At 43.2% G+C, this 21,442-nt stretch overlaps 1 protein-coding gene across 1 annotated transcript in view; it reads right to left on the minus strand.

Moving 5' to 3' along the window:
- Positions 1-21,442, minus strand: part of WDR19 (WD repeat domain 19) — a 77,793-nt gene that overhangs the window by 6,519 nt on the left and 49,832 nt on the right. The window contains exons 22-36 of the mRNA XM_037138016.2: positions 18,526-18,666; positions 18,363-18,445; positions 17,817-17,900; positions 16,555-16,701; positions 16,109-16,233; positions 13,592-13,704; positions 12,237-12,305; positions 11,447-11,524; positions 10,042-10,138; positions 9,267-9,391; positions 4,839-4,920; positions 3,093-3,243; positions 1,307-1,430; positions 706-782; positions 254-378 (exon numbers count right to left, since the gene is read on the minus strand). Coding sequence (XP_036993911.2) covers positions 267-378; positions 706-782; positions 1,307-1,430; positions 3,093-3,243; positions 4,839-4,920; positions 9,267-9,391; positions 10,042-10,138; positions 11,447-11,524; positions 12,237-12,305; positions 13,592-13,704; positions 16,109-16,233; positions 16,555-16,701; positions 17,817-17,900; positions 18,363-18,445; positions 18,526-18,666 — 1,608 coding nt within the window. The 3' untranslated portion in view covers positions 254-266. The remainder of the gene's footprint in view (positions 1-253; positions 379-705; positions 783-1,306; positions 1,431-3,092; positions 3,244-4,838; positions 4,921-9,266; positions 9,392-10,041; positions 10,139-11,446; positions 11,525-12,236; positions 12,306-13,591; positions 13,705-16,108; positions 16,234-16,554; positions 16,702-17,816; positions 17,901-18,362; positions 18,446-18,525; positions 18,667-21,442) is intronic.

The following is a 21,442-nucleotide window of genomic DNA, read 5'->3' on the forward strand; positions in this document are numbered from 1 at the left end:
AAGTCTAGGACTGAACGGCTTCACTGGTGAATTCTACCAAACACTTAGAGATAAGTTACGGTCCAGATGGGATCTGTGGTGCTGCTTGGACAATGACTGTTGTCACTATGGAGACGGTACAGCCTATATTTCAGCATTAAATCTGACTAATGACGCAATTCACAAACGGAGCCAATGCGAACACAAACTGCGAAGCCGTGGGGACTTGGGCCTCTTGTGCCCTGGGAAGGTGAGTGGATGGCCTGGCCCTTACCTGTACACTTCATTTACTGCTCCACCTCTGTTCGCAGGTACTGGGTACAGTCCAGAATTTTTTTCAGTTGAGCAAAGTTTAATCTTTCTGAACACATGGGACATGTGCTTTCATTGTTTAACATGCTGTTTGGGGGAGGAAAGGCAGAATAGATTAAATACATACCATTTCTTTTCCTTTGGGTTATTCCTATAAGAACAACTATTCCTGTCTACATCTTTTAGTACACTCATCATGCAATTTAAAAACTAGGGATACTTAAAAAATTAGGAACATTCAGTCTCCTGCAAGATCCCCTTTAATGATGATGTTTTTAAGGGTCATAGGTTCTCCTAAGAAGACAATCTGAGCCTTTAGGGGGAGCGTGAACAAAGGAGGAGACTTCAGATGAAGAGTGGCTGAGTGGAGGCCCGTGTTTGGATAAGTCTGACCTGAAGGAAGGATGTACTTACATCTTAAATTCCGAGTACAGAGCAGGGAAGTCGCAGTGTGGACACACTGTCCAGTCGTCCTTCAGCATGTGTCGGCCCTGGAAGCAGGACACTTAGGAGTAAAGTTCACCTTTATTTTTAATCCACCCACCATTATTCAATTATAATAACTGGGTTCCAGTTAAAAGCCAGCCCTCTAAATGATGAAATCATTGATAGTTAATCTAGGTGGCAACTGATTAGAAAGAGATGGCATCAAAAGGACTAAAGCCAGAATGTGTCAGATTCACATATAAAAGAATAGTCTTCAATTTTGAGAAATTATCTAAATTGCAAGGTAAAGCAAATTGCAGCAAGTTATACAGTCAGTAAATGGCAGAGAAAGGATTTAAGCCATGTGATCCCCAAATGTGTGGTACCTTGCCCCACAGTACATACTCATTTAAACTATTATATGCTCTGAATATAATGTTCAACTTTGTTAACCATAAAATTATATGCTAAAAGTTGCAGGAAATTTGAGGGATTGAGATTTTAGAAGTGAAAAAAATGCTGCCACTCATCATGTATTCAAATGGGCTATAAATAGAAATGCAAAGAAGGAAATTATAAAGAAGCTTACTGTTGCAATGCAATATGGGATATTGTTTTTACATCCAGGGCAGAGGAGTTCGAATTCCGGGAGAAGAAATTTACAGAATGGACACGGGGTTGTGGTCTCTTCTATCTCGGAGGTATCAGGTCTCCTGTGAGGAAGAATCACATGTCACTTAAAAGCAACACTTCATTTCCCATGTAATATGGACAGCAGAGAAAAGGCCTATTTGGAAAACTGGGAACATGGACCACACCTACCTCTCCCTAGACTCTGGGACTAGAGACTTACAGTCGGCCCACCCCCCAGCTCCGGGAGCGGAAGGGCAGTTGGGATTGGTCCAATTACAGTGTTACATGGGTCACTTTGGGGAGCTGGTGTTCAGAGCACCTTAAATGGCAGAAAACATGTGTGGGTCCCGCTATCCTCTCTTCCTGTGCATTGGAGTGGTGAGCGTGTTCCTGCCTCTCAACCTTCTGTCCAGCAGAATGTTCTGTGACAATGGTCATGTTCTAATTCTGTGCTGTCCAATATGGTTGCCAAGCCATGAGCCACATGATGCTTTTGAGCTCTTAAGATATGGGTAGTGTGAGGAACTACATTTTACATTTATTTTAACTCATTTAAATTTAAATAGTGACACGTAGCTACGAGACACCGTACTAGATAGACCTCACGGCAGTAGAGCACTCTTCGTGTGGGGAAAGAATACCTGGCGCCTCTTCCAGCCAGGGCCCCGCCCAGCCAGTGCTAGACTGCTGGGTGAATGTTCCCTGGGTTGTCTCCCCACCTCACTCACCACCTGGGCAGGTGAGGCGGGTCAGTCTGAAAAAGGGAGCATTCGTTCCACGTAGGCCTACCCAGGTTAGAGTTCTCTGCCATGACGGTCAGTCCCAAGCCCAGCTAACAGTAAGGCGGTGATGCTTCCCTCGGCCATTACCGGTGCAGCCATCTTCCTTGGCTAGGGTGACCGACATTCAGACAAACTGGGGTCCTCTGGTCAGTGCATCTATCTGGAACCCCGAATGTCATCACTACTTTGAACAAGAGGTAGTAGGGAATTACTACATGACTGCAGTTTTTCCTTGTGTAAACACTAGTGCTACTCTTCCCCAGTGTTTCTTTGGACAACCAGGCTCCTTACTGCTTTGTGAAGCGAGGACATGCCTCATGTGCCTTTGGACTTAAACAGGGTTTGGAAAGGAGCTCTCTTCTGGCAATGGGCTGTGGAGTTACCAATTTCCTTACACTGACAGTCACTACCTGTCCTGTTGTGGCAGACACTGCTGCCTCTGTAACAGCCTATTTTCCTTGCCAACTGAATTTTGTTTTGACTCAACAGTTTGCTTTGCAGCTAAAGGTAGCCGAGCGGCGGAGTGCTGGCCAGTGAGATGGAGATGGATTTCTGGGGTGTGTCCTTTCTAAAAGGCAAAGACCTTTCCATCTTTTAACGTCCCTCTTCTTCCTGCCTTGCATGGGAATGCAGTGTGTGCAGCTGTGGCAGACCAGAACGGTGCAAGCACGAGGACGAGATGTCTCCGTGCCAGATGGCGAGTCTGGGAGACAGAGGGATCTGTCCTCAGTGCCATCGGGACCCAGCGGCACCAGCCCTGGTCTGCAGCACCTTGTGTATGAGTCAGTAAATCCCGACTTGTTCAGCCACGTTGGGGTTTCTGCTGCTGGGAGCTGAATACAATCCTAACTGCCACCCCCCACCCAACCATTTTCTACTGAGCCTGCACACGAGCAGCTGCATTGTGAAAAAGGCATCTGCGAGCTGTGATTAGACAGGGAAGTTGCTCTCATTGCCTACCTGACCATAGCCTCAATCTTCTTTTTGTATTTGGCATCTATTTTGTTGCGATACTCGGGCCTCATCAACATCGCTGCAAAGCTGAAAGCCGAGTTCTTCAGGCCTGCTCTGTGACACTCGATGACTGTGGACGTCAGGATTGGCACAATGTCTGCAACACAAACGGGCAGCGGAAAGCACAGTGCCTCTACTGGCATCAATCCGTCCCCAGCGAAGAGCCGGGGTCTGTTTAGCGAGGAGCGGTCAGGCTCACTGCTCACCGACATGCCTTTGCCCTGGCTGTCCCCTGCTCTGCCTTGTACTGCCGGGCCTGCACGCCCCTGGGGTCACTTTGTGAGTGTCCTCCTACACCTCTGATGTGCATTTTTGCAACTGACAGGGCTGCTGGTGGACGAGTGAGGGAGATCAGTCTTTATGTACTAACCTCTCTGCATGTATTCTATTTCTTTAGAACAGACACCTAGAAGTGCAATTACTGGCTCAAAGAATGCGACCTTAAAAAAAAATTCTTAGCACAAATTGCTGAACTGCTTTCTAGAAAAACTGTACCAATATTTACTCCCACCAGCAGTTACAAGTGCCTGTCCTATCACACCATTTGCCTGCATGGTAAACAATTAGTTTTAAGTCTTTTTCATGTAACAAAAAAATAACTCATTCAGAGAACAGGTGCTGGTGAATTATGGCCTGTGGGCCAAACCTGGCCCTCAGTTTCTGTATTGCCCATGAGCTAAGAAAGGATTTTTAAATGGTTGAAAAAAATCAAAATATTTTTGTGAAAAATATGAGATTCAAGTCTCAGTGTCTAAAAAAAAGTTCTGTCGAAACACAGCTGTGCTTGTTTACATGTGGGTCAAGCCAATGTAGAGAGTGGAGTAGCCGTGACAGACATATGGCCCACAAAGCCCCGGACATTTGACATCTGACCCTGGGCAGAAAAGTTTGTCGACTGTGTACAGAAGGTGACAAAGTCTGTTCACTGAAGAATGTTGCGATGACATGTCTTTCAGAATAATGGGGCCCTTTTTCAGAGGCAATGGCCTACTGACTTACTGGCTGACAGTGTAATCTTGGGCAAGAGTTACTTCACTTCTTTTGTCCCAGTTTGCTAATCTGTAAATGGGGGAAATAGCAATAGTGCCCGTGTGTGTGGTCTGGAGACCGTTATCCTTAGAAAAACCTGCCCGAGAGGCCGGTCCTTGGCAGGTGTCTGGGAACCTGGATTCCAGGACTGATCCGAGTGGCTCCCTGCGCCTACACTGTTCGCATAAAACACGTGGTTGTGCTGAATGCCTGCTTTCTGGGAGCCTGGGAATTTCGGTACACGCTAAGCATGGGGTACCTGTGTGACCAGCCCCCAATACAACCCCCGGGCACTGAGTCACCTTTGACACATACTGTCACACAACTCACTCCTGGAGGTCTTACGTGTGCCCTGTGTGACTCCACATGGGGGGCCCTGAACGCTCGCCCCGTTCCTCAGACTGCGGCCGGGCGCTTTCCCCCTTTGCCCGTTTTCCTCCATCCCTTCACTGTGGTCAGTCTTAGCCTTTAGCACAACCGCAGGCTGAGTGTGGGAGTCCTGGTGCATTATCGAACCCGTTAACCGCTGCACGAGGCTGCTGTGGGGGTTAATGAGTTCGTACGTGTGGAGCACAGTGGCCGGCAGAGTTGGTGGGGTGGGTCTTCCTGTGCAGAATGCTACACTAACTCGGAAGCGGGGCAATGGCTCTGCTGGGTACTCACGTGACGGGAACTTGCTAATGTTGTTGGCCACCCGGATAAGCAAACGTGCCCCTTTTATATGGTCTCCGTTTTTAACATGAATCTGAAACAAACAACATACTGTATACTCTTCTTAGGTACTTCAATTAACCCTAATTCATGCTTTACTCCTCCAAATAAACAACTCCTTGACTGTGATCCTGAACGGGGTCATGAGATTCTTGCAGACTCACTTGGCTAATGCCCCTGGGACTTTGCCCCGCCCAGCTGTACTGCGGCCCCACGGTCTCATCCACACTCTACACTGCACTTTCTACCATGAGCTGGACCACGTGCCATGAGTTCAAACCCCTGGCCCATCATTACTGGCCAGCACTCAGGAACTAACAATACCTACCTTTACCAGGTTGCTGTGAGACCTGACAGCTGTTAGTGAGGCAGAGAGAGAGGGGGTGCATAGTTACGAAAAGAGGGCACGATCTGCCATAAGCAAAAAGCAACAACGGCTGGAAGTGCCTGGAGTTAGGTAAGTACAGGTGGGGTCTGTGATGCAAGGAGGGGGCACACTTAGGCCATGATGAGGCTGGAGAATTGCTGGCTGGGCCCTGGGGCCCCTGCAGGCATCGGGTAAGAGGAGGTAACCCATAGGGTGGGGCAGTGGGGAGGGAGAGGACTGGGTAGACTGGGAGTCAGAACTCAGGATGTTCGGTCAGGAGGTATGAGATGACTCAGGCACCAGGTCTGAGCGAGTGGTGTATAGTTTACTGAGTACTGCGACATGATAATGAACAGTAATGGAATCTAATGAAATGCACTGCAGGGAAGCCCTGGCTGCTGGTCCTCCCTCACCCTCTGCCGCTTTATGGGCCTCAGGCTGCCCGGCTCAGCTGTCCACACCCAAATGTCCGGCTGTTCTTCAGCCGGATTCCCTGTCCCAACTCCGGGGAGGAAGCGTCTGCCAAGGCTGTCTCGATTTTCCCTGAAATGTGGTTGGCTCCAGTCCTCTAGGCCCAAGATGGCTGTGGCATTTCTGCATCAATTTGTTCTTAATAGGATCTGATAGTTTCCCTTTAATATCACAAACAGTTAAAAATCCTAGAAAACCTTGAAAGTGCTTGGTGCTTACATAGGGGATGAAAGCAGAGGGCGAGGTCGAGAGGGGGCTCTTTGGTGGGGGGGGGGAGTGACTGGTCTGACAGAGGTGGCAGGCCAGCTCTTGGGGCCAGAGGAAAAGAAAAGGACATGAGAACGCCACCCCAACCCCCCAACAGGCTAACTGGGGTAGAAAGCCCTGATCCTGGAGAAGCTTATATAGGAGTCCCTGTATTTGCTTTTCATCTCCCACCAGCTCGTTTCTGTCTTCTCCTTGACCTCTAAAGACCATCACTTTGTTGGATTGTGTGCCCCAAGGTCACTGGCACCAGCATTCCTGTCTGAAGCTGGAAAGACCTCCCTACTCTCTACTTCTTTCTGTCTGACAGAGGGGCCCCCCTACTACTCTGAAGGAAAATGTACTCTGGGGGTTGCAAGTTAGAATTCAAAAATTCCCCTTATAATCAGTTACAGATCTGTGAGGTTTAATACAGCCACCACCAGCTACATGTGACTACTTAAATTTAAAAATAAAAAAAGTAGGACTTCCCCCAAGATGGAGGCGTAGGTGGAAGCACTACGCCTTCGCACACAACCAAGTTTAAACAACAAAGTTTTAGCAACAAAAATGCAGCCAAACCACAGATAGTTGAACTACACGGAAGTCTGACAACGAACCCTTCAGCCAAACCAGTAAGAGGGGCAGAGCCAGCAGCAGAGCGGGATCCGGCAGGAAAGATCCACCGGACTCACCTGGGCACGCGACCCAGGTGCGCCAGCAGCCGTGGGCGGATCCCAGGTGTGGAGAAATGGGCAGACCCACTGAGAGCAGCCATGGTCACACATAAACCAGTGAAGGAGCTAGCGGTGGTGAGACGGACTGCACAGGCCCCAGTGGCGGGAAGTGGCAGAGGGAACCGCCATTGTCCCTCTCTGACCCCGCCTCCACATACAGCATCACAAACCAGCGACCTAGGTGACCCCACCCTGGTGAACATCTAAGGCTCTGCTCCTCATACATAACAGGCATGAACAGATCAAAACATGGCTCAAGAACAACTCAGAGCCCTAGAGTCGATAAATCTAAGCGATGAAGAAATAGCCAAACTTTCAGATGCACAGTTCAAAACACCGGTGATCAGGATGCTCACAGATTTTAGTCACAAATTAGAGGAACATATGGAAGCTAAACTAATTGAAATAAATGGAAATACACAGGAAACCAACTGTAATGGAAAGGAAACTGGGACTCAAATCAAAGGAGTGGACCAGAAGGAGGAAAAAAATGACCAAACAGAAGATGAAGAAACAAGAATTCAACAAAATGAGAAGCTTAGGAACCTTCAGGACATCTTTAAATGTTCCAACATTCGAATTATAGGGGTGCCAGAAGGGAAAGAGGAACAGCCACCAGTGGAAAAGTTATTTGAACAAACAATAAAGGAGAACTTCCCCAATCTGGCAAAGGAAATAGACTTCCAGGAAATCCAGGAAGCTCAGAGAGTCCCAAAGAAGTTGGACCCAAGAAGGAATACACCAAGGCCCATCATCATTACATTAGCCAATATTAAAATGAAGGAGAGAATCCTAGAAGCAGCAAGAGATAAGGGGACAGTCACCTACAAAGGAGTTCCCATCAGACTGTCAGCTCATTTCTCAAAAGAGACCTTACAGGTAAGAAGGGGCTGCAAAGAAGTATTCCAAGTCATGAAATCCAAAGACCTACATCCAAGATCGATCTATCCAGCAAAGCTTTCATTTAGAATGGAAGGGCAGATAAAGTGCTTCTCAGATAAGATCAAATTCAAGAAGTTCATCATCACCAAGCCCTTATTATATGAAATGTTAAAGGGACTTACCTAAGAAAAAGAAGATAAAAAAGATGAACAGTGAAAGGACAGCCAACTCACAGTTATTAACAACCACGCCTAAAACAAAAGCAAACTAAGAGGACAGCTAAATCAGGAGCAGAACCATAGAAATGAAGATCACATGGAAGGTTAGCAACAGGGGAGTGGGAGGAGGAGAAGGGGGGAGAAGGTACAGAAAATAAGTAGCATAGACAGTAGGTAGAAAATAGATGGAGGGAGGGCAAGAATAGTATGGGAACATAGAATCTAAAGAACTTGAGACATGTGGTCATAAACTAAAGGGGGGGAATGGTGGGGGAGGGGGTGTGCAGGGCGGAGGGGGATGAAGGGGGGAAATAGAACAACTGTAATGGCATAATTCATAAAATATATTTAAAAAAATAAAAATAAAAAGTTGGTTTATCTGTTCCACTCACACTAGCTGTATTCTAGGTGCCACATAGCCAGGCCCGTGGCCACCATACTGCCCAGCAGATATGAAAGACATCCACTGTGCAGAAAGATCTGCCGGACGGCGCCTGCACAGACGGGGACCAGGGTCTTGATCGTCTGGCACACGACCACACTGTGCTGGGTACTTCAGAGTCAAATCAGCTCCTGTGGTCCGGCCCAAGAACTGTCATAATATGGGACGATGTACTTGGACATACGTGAAAATTTGGAAAAATGGGTAAGTTGAAATGTGTATAACGTGGTGACTAGTCAGTGATGTTCCAGAGCACACTTGGAAGCCCCAGACTTGAAAGTGAACTTGGTATAGTGACAGGTGCTAAGTGGACCAATGTGTGGTGGTCACTTCACAGTTGGACAGACACCGAATCACTATGGTGACACCAGAAACCAGTGTTACATGTCAGTTGTACCTCAATCAAATTTGTCTACAAAACATTGGTGGAACTGTATAAAATCTATGATCTTAGGAAAAACTAGCAAGCTTGGGTTAAACAAAAATGTTTTTAGTAAATCTGTTTCTGACCAGCTCACACAGTCATAGGCTTCAGAACTGAAAACTGTATGAAAAAGAGGAGGGACCCCCTCTCCCCCGCCCCTCCCGCCCCGGCTGCGGTTGGGAGCCCTGCCTTCTCGGCACCCACTGTGTTTCCTTTAGGAAGCTGCTTCTGCTAGTTTTAAAAATACATATATGGTTCCAATTTTATTTGGAATTAATGTATATTACTTTTTGCTTCTTTGTACACAAAAGGCGGGCTATTGCATAATGATTCTGTATCTAGCGTTTCTTAAGAACAGAGAGATTGAGGAAATCATTCCAGTGGACAGGTGCCCACAGGAAACCCCTGCACACACACACACACACACAGACACACACAGACACACACAGAGACACACACACAGAGACAGACACACAGACACACACACAGAGACACAGACACACACACACACACAGACACACACACAGACACACACACACACACACACACTGTATACATGACTGAGGTTACATCCCCAGTCACTCAAAGGGCCTCACCTTGACGAGTATGTAACTGTGCAGAATCATGAGGTTGGTGGCCATCTCCGAGGGAATTTTGATCTTCTGGGATTTCAGTTCTGCGTACATGCTGAAGAGAACATCATGTGCATTCCGATAGTTTCCTTGAAAAAGGGAGGTAAAATGATACATTGTAGGGGATGAATTCTGATGACTTTCTATGGGCCCTCATTTTATAAATGGCTTAGTTATGTCATTAGCAGTATTCTAATAAGTTTTTACCTAAAGTGACTTAGTAGTTTTTCCTGCAGTAACTGATGGTGCTAATATTGAGCCTCAGGAAGAAAATGGTGGTGTCATCTTAGACGTCTCCCACTTCCTCAGGGCAACTAACTACCTGGCTCCATGGTCCAAGGGGTCACCAAGGTCTGAGTCTCCCTTCTGCGTCTCCCAGATCCAGCCTCTCTTCCTGGGCCCCCATCACAGCTTCCCGCGCACTAACCAGTGTTCCCCCTGAGCAGCATCTGCCTCCCTTCTGACGTCAGCGTTCCTGTGAAAGCCTCAAACCTCACCCCACGCCCCGAAACCTCGGGGCCACACCCTCCATAAAACCCTTCCCAGGACTGAGTGGAGCTCTTCAGCACCCCCTGTGATGCTAGGCTATTTCTTTCATTTCTCTGACAATAAAACGGTCACCTCTCTAGCCTTCGAAGCCTAGATTAGGATCGGGCTGCTCTTCCCTGGGTGGGGGGCGGTTTGGGGAGCTTGCTTCTACTACCTGATTGGAAGAGAAGCATGAACATCAGGGACCCACCTGCGGACTGCTCTTCCCGGGCGATGATGATGGCCGTCCGGGCGGCCTCGCGGTACTGCTTCAGGGCCATGTACAGGCGGAACAGGTACTTGGCGTCCTGCCACACAAACCGTTAGGGAAACGTCACATCTTCGTTAGCTAAGGAGGGAAACACCTAAAATTCTGCATTTCAGTTAGGACCACACTCGCTTTCCGGTAACTGATGGTTGATGCTGTTTTTAAAGAACTGAATGAGCAAAGAATTAGCTTATCAAATATTTATTTAGAGTTAAGATGTGCCAGTTAGCATTCTAAGTATTTGAGAGTTATTAGCTCATTTAAACATTCACACCCACCCTGGGAGGAAGGCGCAACTTTACGGTTTCATTGACGGAAAACCAAAATAGCGCCGGACCTCTCGGGGCTGAGTTCCTAACGCGGCTCCCCAGAGTTCTCTCTCACATGCCGAGAATGAAATGTGCTCTTTCACCACGTAGCAGCTTAAGAAAATTTAAAAATTTTTTACGTATGTTCCTCTGGCCTATATGATTTTCTTTGGCCTTCGAGTATTTTCGATTTCTATTCTCCTTAACTCCAGACAGTTTCACCTACTCTGTGCTATTTCCTGGTCATTATGGTCAGTGGACGAACGGCGAGGTGGCTGAGAACAGTTGTAGGGCCTGCACCCTGACGGGCTAGCTTGGCCCCGCTGAGTCTAAGGGCGTTTGTCCCTAAGACACAGGTAACAGGTTTGGGATCGGGACTGTTACAGTGCTCTCCAGCAGTGACATTCTATCTAGCCCCTTCTCTCCAGATCTGTGACCTGAGTTCTGCCACAAATAGATGCCCTTGAACTCCAAAGCAAAAGGGGAGAAAGAGACCTGGGAGCATTCTCAGAGGCGCAGGCATCTGTCCTCATCAGGACTGAGAGAAGACAGACTTCCGCACAAGCTCCAAGAGACTCTTATTTTGAAAATAGAGTCCTAATGACTTATTTTTACTTTATATTTCTAGTGAGTTACTTTTGCGCTAAATATGATTATCCATTAATTACCATAATTTTTGAAATGCGAATAAAGCACACTAATTTTTAGGAATTAGTGCTGAGTCACTGTTCTGACCATTATTTTTCACAGTCCTAGAATACACAAAACTCTGTAACAACACTGGGAAAGTGCTAAGCGGTGAGGATTGTTACCTTGAGGGATGTGGTGATTTCACGATTTCACGGGCTGCAATGCTAATTATTTCAAAGAGAGAACATGCCCAGCAGCCTCTAAGGTGCAGGCTGGGCCCGGCTGACCCGAGACTCATCCAGGGAGAATTTTGTAAGTCCATGATGCAAAAGCCATAACAGGTAAAAGACAAGGCAGATAAAGTAAAATCTACCTAAGACACTTGGAAGTACACGTGAAGAAAACAGTACCTTAGGCATGCCGTCACTCTCCCCCATAAGGTGGTCTATCAGCTGACTCGTCAGTAGCTCATCTTTGGCCTGACCTACCTGTTTAGAAGAGAAAGAAAGAGTAGATTCAAATCTTAAACCTGAAAGAGGTAGGGGAGAAGACAAACAATCTGCTAAGGAAATAAAAGTTTAAAAATATGCAAAAATTCCTATTGTCAAGTGCCCAAAACATAGCTCAGGGTCTTTCTTCATTTTTGTGCAAGGCAAATAAATGTCTAATTAATAAAAAAAATCTATCCTTAGAAACTAGCTTTTAAAAGTTGCTTTATCAAAGTACTGTTTTTTTTTTTTTAACACAGAGAATATGTTTTTTGGATGTTTCAGTAAAAAATTTTAAGGAACACAGGGAGCCCTGGCCAGGTGGCTCAGTTGGTTGGAGCATCGTCCCATATACTGAAAGGCTGAGGGTTCGATCCCTGGTCGGGGCACACATGTAGATTGTGTGTTCAATCCCCAAGCAGGGCACATACGGGAAGCAACCGATCAATGTTTTTCTCTTACTCTTTCCCTTCTTCTCTCTCTAAAATCAATAAAACATATCCTCAGGTGAGGATTAAAATAATGTAGAGAAAGAGGGTGGGGGCATGAACAAAATAAGACCGGCCATGTGTTAGTAACAGCTGCTGAAGTTAGCTAATGGGCATATGAGAGTCTGTTACACAGTTTGGTCTACTTCTGTGTATGTTTCAGAATCTCCTCAAAAACTTAAAAAATTTTGTCTTTCTTGAAAGTTTCATTACAGTTTACTTACAGTTTCAATTGCCATTTCTATTGCTGTATTATCTTCTGAGCTGGGACATTTTAGGAAGTGTTTAAGTGCCTGAAATGAGAATTGTATAGCAATTAAAAATCTTTGGACTGCTTTCACAATGAGAAAAACAAAGCTTGCACACACACAAAGTAATCCTATTTGTGCAAGTATCCATCTCAATTAGGGGCGTGCACAGTGCTGGGTCTTAATATATACACAGGGCTCAATACAGTTTAAAATAGAAGGACCCAGTTAACACTCTGAAGAATCTAGTTCTGATTTCTGATGAAATGAAAATAAAAAATGTACCCTCTTTCAGTAGGAACATTTGTTTTCATTCATTTACTTGTTCCACAGATATTTATGGACAACGTGCTACTATGTATACGAGACTGTGCTCTAGCACCATGGGGAAGACCAGGAAGGATATGATGCGGCATTTTTCTGTCCCACATACAGTCTAACTGGGGTGATCTGTGTGATGCAATGACAACATAAAGGACCATTTATTTTAAGTCATAACTGTCTAACTCCTGAACATCATCCCGCCACACCTATGAAGAAATTTAAGTGGGGAAGGGGGCAGAGAGGACTCTAGTGGGGAGGCAAAGATGGGAAAAGGTGAGCGGGAGTGCAGGATTCTTCAACAGAAAAGCTGGATGGCAGACTGGGAAGCTCAGGCTGGTTGGTCAAATTGTGGAAGGCATTTGAATTAGTATTGGAGGCAGAACCAGCACATTGATGGCCTAAAGGCAAATTCACACATACGACTGCTGCTTTGAAAACATCTGTGCCCTATTTTAAAACTGGGAGACTCAGACTTCTTTTCTTGTTAAAAATCAGATGGCCTGCATGACCGGGCCCGGACCTCTGAATGGCGGCAGTCCCGTGGAGGTGAGCAGCAGCCGTTCCCTTCAGACAAAACGGGTGCCACCTCATAGTTCCTGTCCTGCCACACGTGGACACGCAGCTTTACCCCAGCTCCACTGTTCACGTTCTAGTGTGAGCACGGTGACCTCTGACTGAGGGGCCCGTAAGCACGGAAAGTACCATTTCCGGAACAAAGTGTCATTCCCTGAAGAAGTGACACAGAGAGGAACTAAAGACACGGAAAACAGGCGCCTGTTGCAGTAATTTAAAGTGAGGTGACCTGGGTTTGGGGCAGGCTGATGGCAGGCAGAATGCAGACAGGTAGATGGGAGAGATATCACGAAGGCGGAGTGGGACTGGCTGGGGTGGGTGGGTGGTAGTTTAAAGTTGAATCTGAGATTTCAAATCTGGGTGTCTGGGAACACGATATATTTTCCTGTAACCATTCCTGTGGAGCCCAGTATGTTTTCTTGGCAAATACTAACTCGTGAATATTGACCGCATAGCAAGAAGAATTTTCCAGCCTGAAAATGCCTTTTTTCTCCTTCAAAATACAAGGCAATGCTTTGATAGTCTTCATTAGAGGTGTTTTCAGAACCTGCAACAGAAGTTTATGGAGTAAAATATCTGAGCAAAACTTGTTCACTTTTTATTGTTAATCCCCCAAAAAGATCTAAAAACAGGTGATTAAAAATTTTAACAGCAAATAATGTTATTATCAGTATCTGTTTTCATAAAAAACACATTCACCACAACTATTCCACATATGGGCTGTACTTCATCATCAGGGGGTAAAGTGACGAGGCTCTGAGGATCTAGGCTATGGTTTAACATCACTCACAGCAACTCCATCATCCTTCATAAGAGTCTCACTATCATCTCCTAAAACAGAACCAACCATGACTGTAATCTCAACCATCATTTGCCTAGAGTTCCAGAACATTCCGAAGCAAAGTTAACTGTAATGCTAACGTAATCCATCTCCCTTTTTGAGCAGCACCTGGTTTAAACAATAGTCCGTATGCATTTGTCAGGTAAGTAAAAGATGGTGTTCAAGTGGCCAGTAGGTGCTATCTAAAGAAATTACTGTTTCTTTTTGGTTTGAGGTTAAATATATTAAACACAGTGGAAAAAAGCTGCTGGAGTTCTAATTCATTGTTTACACTTACCCACGAGGGTTGGAGGCCCAGAAGCACACCGTGCCTCCAGCCAAGGGCACACATGGAGTTGATAAGGGAAGGGAGTGAAGGAAAGTGGAGAAAAGGGTGTGTGCTGATTTGGGGAGTGAGTGTATGTGTGTGTGTGTGATATAGCATCACCACATCTTTATGAAACTAGCAAAATAAATAATTTAGTGCAATGGTGCTGTTTAATGTTAGAACAGAAATGTCATCTGTCAAGTTAAACAATAATTCTAATGTTGCTTTTATCTATACTTCTTTTTTAAATAGCTTTTTATTTTCTCCGATTATCTGAATGACTTTCTAAGATCTCAGATGATGCTTTTACCTATTTCTTCCCTTGAAGACTGAAATAAAAATTTTGTCATGAATCCTATCACCAGTTCTTATGGTCAGTTTGTAAATTTAAAAAAACAAAGTAACACAAAATGACAAATACTTTATGACTCCACTTATACGATGTGCCAAGAACAGGCAAATTTAGAGACAGAAAGTAGAACTCTGGTTCCTAGGGGTTGGGGGGGTGGGGGAGTGGGGAGCAGCTGTGTAAGCAAGGACAGAGCTCCAGCTTGGGCTGATGGGAAAGTTCTGGAGATGGACGGTGGTGATGTCTCCACAACCACGGGAATGTACTGGGCTGGCCAAAAAAGTCCATTTAGTTTTTCCATAAAATAAAAGACACATTTTTCATTATCACCAATAACTTTACCAATGTGGATAGTTTGAGTATGTCAGCTGTCTCCCGCTATTGGCTTCCGGTGGGTAGACGCCAGGTGCTGCTGCACATCGTCCGGTGCATAAAACAGCCACAGCAAAGGATTATCTGGCCAAAATGTCAGCACCACAAAACTTTGCAAGCCACTTCTGACATGTTTGATCCATCACAACACCTTCTCCATACACAATGCAAATCTTTTGTTTTGTGTTTAAGTTGTGTTTTTACCTTTCTTGAAATAATATGGCATATTATGCCAAAAATGTTGCACATTTTCTTCCATCTTCAACATTAAAATGGCCACACAGAAATTCACCAATTTTGATGTTTTTTTAAAATGCACACTAATATGACATCTGTCACAATACAATCTAACAAAATTATTTTGAATGAAGATGAAGACAACTAAGCACTACTAGAGCCATCATATGGAAAAAACTAAGTGAACTTTTTGGCCAACCCAGTACTTTATGCCATAATTAAAAATGATTAAAATGGTAAATTTATATTATGTATATTTTACCACAAAATAAAGCAAAAGCAAAACAATAGAACATAATGTCATATATGACTTTAAATAAAAATCTGAAAATTATTTAAAGAATAGAATAATTGCAAACACAGGAAGAAAAACCTACAAGCAGGTGTTCTTAGAATATGAAATTCTCTTTCAAAATCTTTAAAAACCACATCTTTTGATTGCTCTTCATCAAAGTGATCATGTATCAACTTGTAACTCAATGTTTTAAATTTATAAAAACATTTGCTTTTTCGAAACTCATTCTGCATTTATGTCACTTTCACTTTGGAAACTTGCTTTATTTATCACTGGTTGATCGATAGCAGGATTTGGAAAATCTGGCCTTTCTTCTCCCAAATCCTTAAATTAAGTTCTGCCAATTGTCTTATGATGCCATGCCACCTTTACCGTGAGAGCGGGGACCCGGAACTCGAATTGGCAACACACGGATGTGTGTGTGTGTGTGTAAACACGGCGGGTGTGCACGTGGCTGCAGGCACACCCATCTGGTCACTAGATTTTAAGAGTCCAAGAGCTTCTACAACAAAAATCTTTGAGAGAAATCAGGGTTAATGATGATATTTACCAATAATGTCTGCATAGATCTCCATTTTGTTGTGCTGCTGGGCCAGCGTGAAAGCCTCATTGTTGCATTTGGACATGACGAGAAACTGGATGGCAGACCCGTAGTCTCCCAACTGCAGGAAAAACCTAAAACACGGTGCTTACTAAATTAGCCCGACTCACTGCAAATAAGCTTGTCATTCACAAAAAAAAATATTTTCAGCCTTGAGAAACCATTTAACAATTAAAACGTACTGGGTACACTGCAGTTCTACACTCTATGTTTATATTTGAAAAACACACTCTCATACGCTGACCACACAAACAGCCTTTGAATTTACACACCTAGACCTAACAAAAAAATAGAAAAGAATAAATATGCCATTCGAATTTATCTGTTAAAGGGAAGCAGGGGCTTTCTTGTAAGGTTAGCTCTTGGAAGTTGAAAAGTAAGAACGCCCACGTCACCTGGCTACCATCTTGGCTCCATCCAGAGACTGGGTCTCCCTGACGATGCTGACGGCCTTTTCGGGGTTGTTGAGGTGGTCCAGGCAGATTCGGATGGCGCTGTTCCACTGCTTCGCGTGCTCGTAGGCCACCACAGCTTCTTTGTACCTGTAGGAATACTTACGTTCAGACCAACTTTTGGGGGGAAAATGTCAATAAATGTGTGGAACACTTTTGTATTGGTGGTAACTGCTTATTTTTCTTAAATTTCTTTATCTTTCATTGGAAAGAATGCCAGGAGCAAGTCTCACTGAAGGGTGGCTTTCTTTCTCGTGGTTTGATAAACTAACAGTAAAATACCAACAGTGAATTGTGTTTTCTATTCTGAACCATATCTCTGTAATTTTTTACATTTTGATGGTTTTTTAAGTTGGAATATAATGTTAATATAGGCTTATGTTGTTAGAAAACATGGCAAATACAGAATTTTTCACAATTACAGGTAGAGCTTAACAGCGATACAGAAAATCTTCGTGTTGATCTCTAGGTGGTGCTCAACTTCTCTTCAGTAAACTAGTTCTCTAGCTCTACTTTTAAACAAGACATTTAGTGTATTATCTCTATTTCCTAAGGTTTCTTTTCTAAAAGTAACCTTATAATATCTTAATAAGTATTAAAGTATTTTAATGTATAATGCCAAAGAACTTTCTAAAGGCATTAGAAAATCATACACTGTCACTCAGGTGTAAAAAGTGCAACTGGACACTATGGTTATTAACATAATCTGTCCTGATGTGATAGGTGAAAATGATACACTTTGCTTCAGTTTAATTACTATTAGTAAAGTAGGGCTTTTTCATATCTGCATAAAGTACGATTTCATAACTGTATTTGCTTGTCTGGGTCTCCCTCTCTTTGAAGTTTAAAAAGTACAACCACAGGCGTGGAATTCATGTTTCTTCACTTTTTTCCCCCTCTGCATTAATGTTATCCTTAAGAAAAATGACTATTACTTAACTTCGTTTTCATACCATATTATATCAAATTTCAACTCCTAGTATTTAACCCTCAAGTAAAAAGGGACAATACTCTATACTGAGATACAGGAAGAATCAGTTGAGGTATATCAAGGGTGAGAAAAATTTAACGGCCTGGCCCTTCAGGCCGGGTGCAGGGCAGAGATGTTTTCCTCCACTCCGCCCTTCGCAGAGGGCTGCCAAAATCCATGGTTAATTTGTAGAACGTTACTTCAAATCCGTGTGAATTTGAGAAACAGCACAAACCTTCCATCTGCTTCTTTGGCTTTGGCGTACTGCAAGTGAATCTTTGGGGAAGAGACGTGAGGCAGAAGCTCACCAACTTTTGCCCTAGAAAGGTAAGTTCAGGGGAAAAATATCACCACTATATTCATTCTAAAAGTAGCTTCTTGCAATCAATTGTTAGGGAGTTTTCAAGACAAAAACCACAGTTATCATGATCTTTTAAAAATCTTGGCTCTTCTGGGTGAAACACTTAATTGTTTTTCTTCTGATGCCCTCCCTCCCCCTTCCACATGACCACCCTCGGTGGGAAATGAAGCTTCGTTCATTAGTTCTTTGGGGCAAGAGGGCTTTTCTTTTTCCTAGTGACTTATCTGATCAGGAATTTCTCTGTACCAACTCAAAAGAACGTGCTGTTCTTTGAAAAAAGAATTATTAACATGAACTCATATGAAAAGAAAAAAAAGAGATGGAGGGAAGGCCGGGTAAGGGGAATGGGATGTGCAGGTAGGAGGAGCCACAAGGACACATTTCCACACCTGCCCTGAACAAACGTCAGCAAACTCTTACCAGTTCTTACAGCGTATGTAAACAGACGCTGCTTTGTCATAGTAGAGACCTTTCTCATACAGTTGGGCTGCTTCTGAAAATTGCTACAAGGAAACGAGATCATTAACATACTAAGTTTATTATGTACAAGACCACATGGATGTTTAAGCAGAGACAAGCATACCTTCATATTCTCCAGTATGGCACCACAGTCTCTTTTAAGGACCCTGCTGGGATGCTTGAGGGCCTGGCTCACCCCTCGGCGTATGTCCCCCATCCGTATGGACATCTGGGCGACCCCGGCCAGGCACACTTCATCGTGCTCCTGTAGTCACAGGGCAAACAGCCAACAAGTTAGACCCTCACTTAAAATGCTGTGTTTTAGTCAAACGGCTAATTTAAGTCTAAAATGAACCTGAAAGTTATGGTTAACTTGCATTAATCCTTTCAGGCCAATGTCAAGAATTTGAAAAAACATTGAGTCTTTTTTTTTTTTTTTGAAATCACCTGTTGCAGTTAATATGTTTTTCCTCAGAAGTCTAGATCTTTCGTGTTTTAGACCAAATTTTTACTACCATTTGTCCTAATACCCTTGCATATCTTTGTCTGTCTTCTTGCTATAAAATTTTATATGAGAAGAAATATACTAGATATGTAGCATAAATGCTATGCATAAAATTAAGAGAAAAACTATTTATGAAATTGAAGATTATTAGGCATGATTTAACATCAAAACTTTATTTAAAATTGTTTAATTCGTTAAGTATAACTAAAGGACTTTCCAACTAACTAAACTAGCAAAATGTCACGTCAGATTCCGTTTTACGTAAAGCAGTGTGTCTGGCAGAACGTTCTGTCACGATGCAATGCTCTACTTCTGTCCTGTGAACAGACACAGGTGGCTACTGAGCATTTAAAATATGGCTAGTGTGACAAAGAAGTGGGATTGTGAGTTTTATTTAATTAAAAATAACAAATAGCCACCACTGGCTAGTGGTGAGTGTATTTGATAACACAAATAAAGAATGAACTACAATAGGTGTAGCCAAACAAAGAAAACGCCAAAAAGCCAAGAGACAAATGAACATAGGATATGATCAAACAATTCATAAAAAATACAATTGGCCAATAAATAAAACATGCTCGACTTCACTACTAATCAAGTACATAAAGTAAAATTCAATGCCATTTTTTGCTGATTAAATTGGTACAGATAAAATGACTGATAAAATTGAGAAAGTGGGAAAATGGACATGTACATACATGCCTGGCAGCTGTATGAAATTATTACCATTTCTTCTGGAGATCAATTTAACAGTATAAAAAATTAAAAGCACACATCATATGACCTAGAAATCTCACCTGTAAGAGTATATCCTTCAGAAATACTACTTAGGTAGTTAAAGACAATGCACTAGGAAGAATATTATTACAGTGTTCTATATAGAAAGAGAAACAATTATAATTCAACAAGGGCACAGATGAAAACACCATGGTACAGTAGTTCCCTCTTATCCATGGTTTTACTTTTTGTGGTCAGTCGTGGTCTGAAAGTATGAAATGGAAAATTCTAGAAATGAACATAAGTTTTAAACTGGGCCCCTCTGAATTGCACAAAGAAATCTCATGCCATCTACCCAGACATGAATCATCCTGTTACCCGGCATGTCCACATTACGTATGTCCCTCCGCCCGTCAGTCACTCCGTAGCTGTCCTGGTTAGCAGACCCACTGTCATGGTATCAGAATGCCTGTATTCAAGGAACCCTTATTTTATTTAAAATGGCCCCAAAGTGCAAGAATAGTGCTGATGCATGTTTGGAAATGCCAAAGAGGAGCTGTCGGTACTTCCTTTAAGTGAAAAGGTGAGTACAGACGAGATCGGGCATGTTCAGGGTGGTATGGCCATAGACAAAAGGTGAGTATAGTAAAAGGAGCTATTTTGAGAAAGCAAGAGACCCCATTCATAGAACTTTTATTACAGTACATGGTTATGACTGTTCTATTTTATCATTAGTTATTATTGTTAATTTCTTACTATGCCTAATTTATAAATTGAACTTTATCATAGGCATGTATGTACAGAAAGAAACAGAGTATATACTGGGTTTGGTACTATCCGTGGCTTCAGTCTTCCACTGGGGGTCTTAGAATGTATCCTCCACAAATAAGGGGGGACTACTGTATCTCCAAACAATGGGATTATAGCTCTAAAATCAACACAAGTCGTATGTATTGACTTGGAAAGACCAGGAAGAGAGCAAAGTGCTGCTTTCACAGGATAAAGTCGCAGTTGATCTTTGCTTAATGAATGGAAATGATTTCATTTTTAGTAAAAATCCACACTATATACATATGGAGAGAGTCTAGTTGGAAACAAAATCGTTCACTGTGGTTACCATTAAGGGGCATGATGAAAGAAAATGGTGGACCCTCACTTTTTTAGAAACAATTATATTTGATTGTTGATGCTATCACAGTTGTTCCAATTTTTTCCCTTTTTCCTCTTCCACCCAGCCCCCAATCCCTCAGGCACTCCCCACCTTGTCCATGTCCATGGGTTCTTTGGCCACTCTATTCCCTATACTTTACATTCCCATGACTATTCTGTAACTACCAATTCGTACTTTTTAATCCTTTTTCACCTATCCCCCTGACCACCTCCCATCTGTCAACCATTAAAATGTTCTCTGTATCTATGATTGTTTCTGTTCTCATTTTGTTTCTTAGATTCAATTATTGATACACATATATATACACACATATATATATATACTGCCTTTTTATTGTTCATATTTTCGATGTTCTTAAAGAAGACCCATTAACATTTCATATAATAATAGTATGGTGATGAACTCCTTTAGCTCTTTCTTGTCTAGGAAGCTCTTTATCTTTTGATTCTAAGTAATAGCTTTGCTGGGTAGAGTAATCTTGATTGTAGGTGCTTGTTTTTCATCACTTTGAGTAGTTCTTGCCAGTCTCTTCTAGCCTGTAAAGTTTCTTTTGATAAATCAGCTGACAGTCTTATGGGAGCTCCCTTGTAGGTAACTAACTTCTCTTCTCTTGCTGCTTTTAAGAATCTATCTTTAACCTTTGGCACT

Source organism: Artibeus jamaicensis, unplaced genomic scaffold (genome assembly GCF_021234435.1).
Source record: "Artibeus jamaicensis isolate MK-2021 breed Jamaican fruit bat unplaced genomic scaffold, CSHL_Jam_final contig_76, whole genome shotgun sequence".
NCBI lineage: Eukaryota > Metazoa > Chordata > Mammalia > Chiroptera > Phyllostomidae > Artibeus > Artibeus jamaicensis.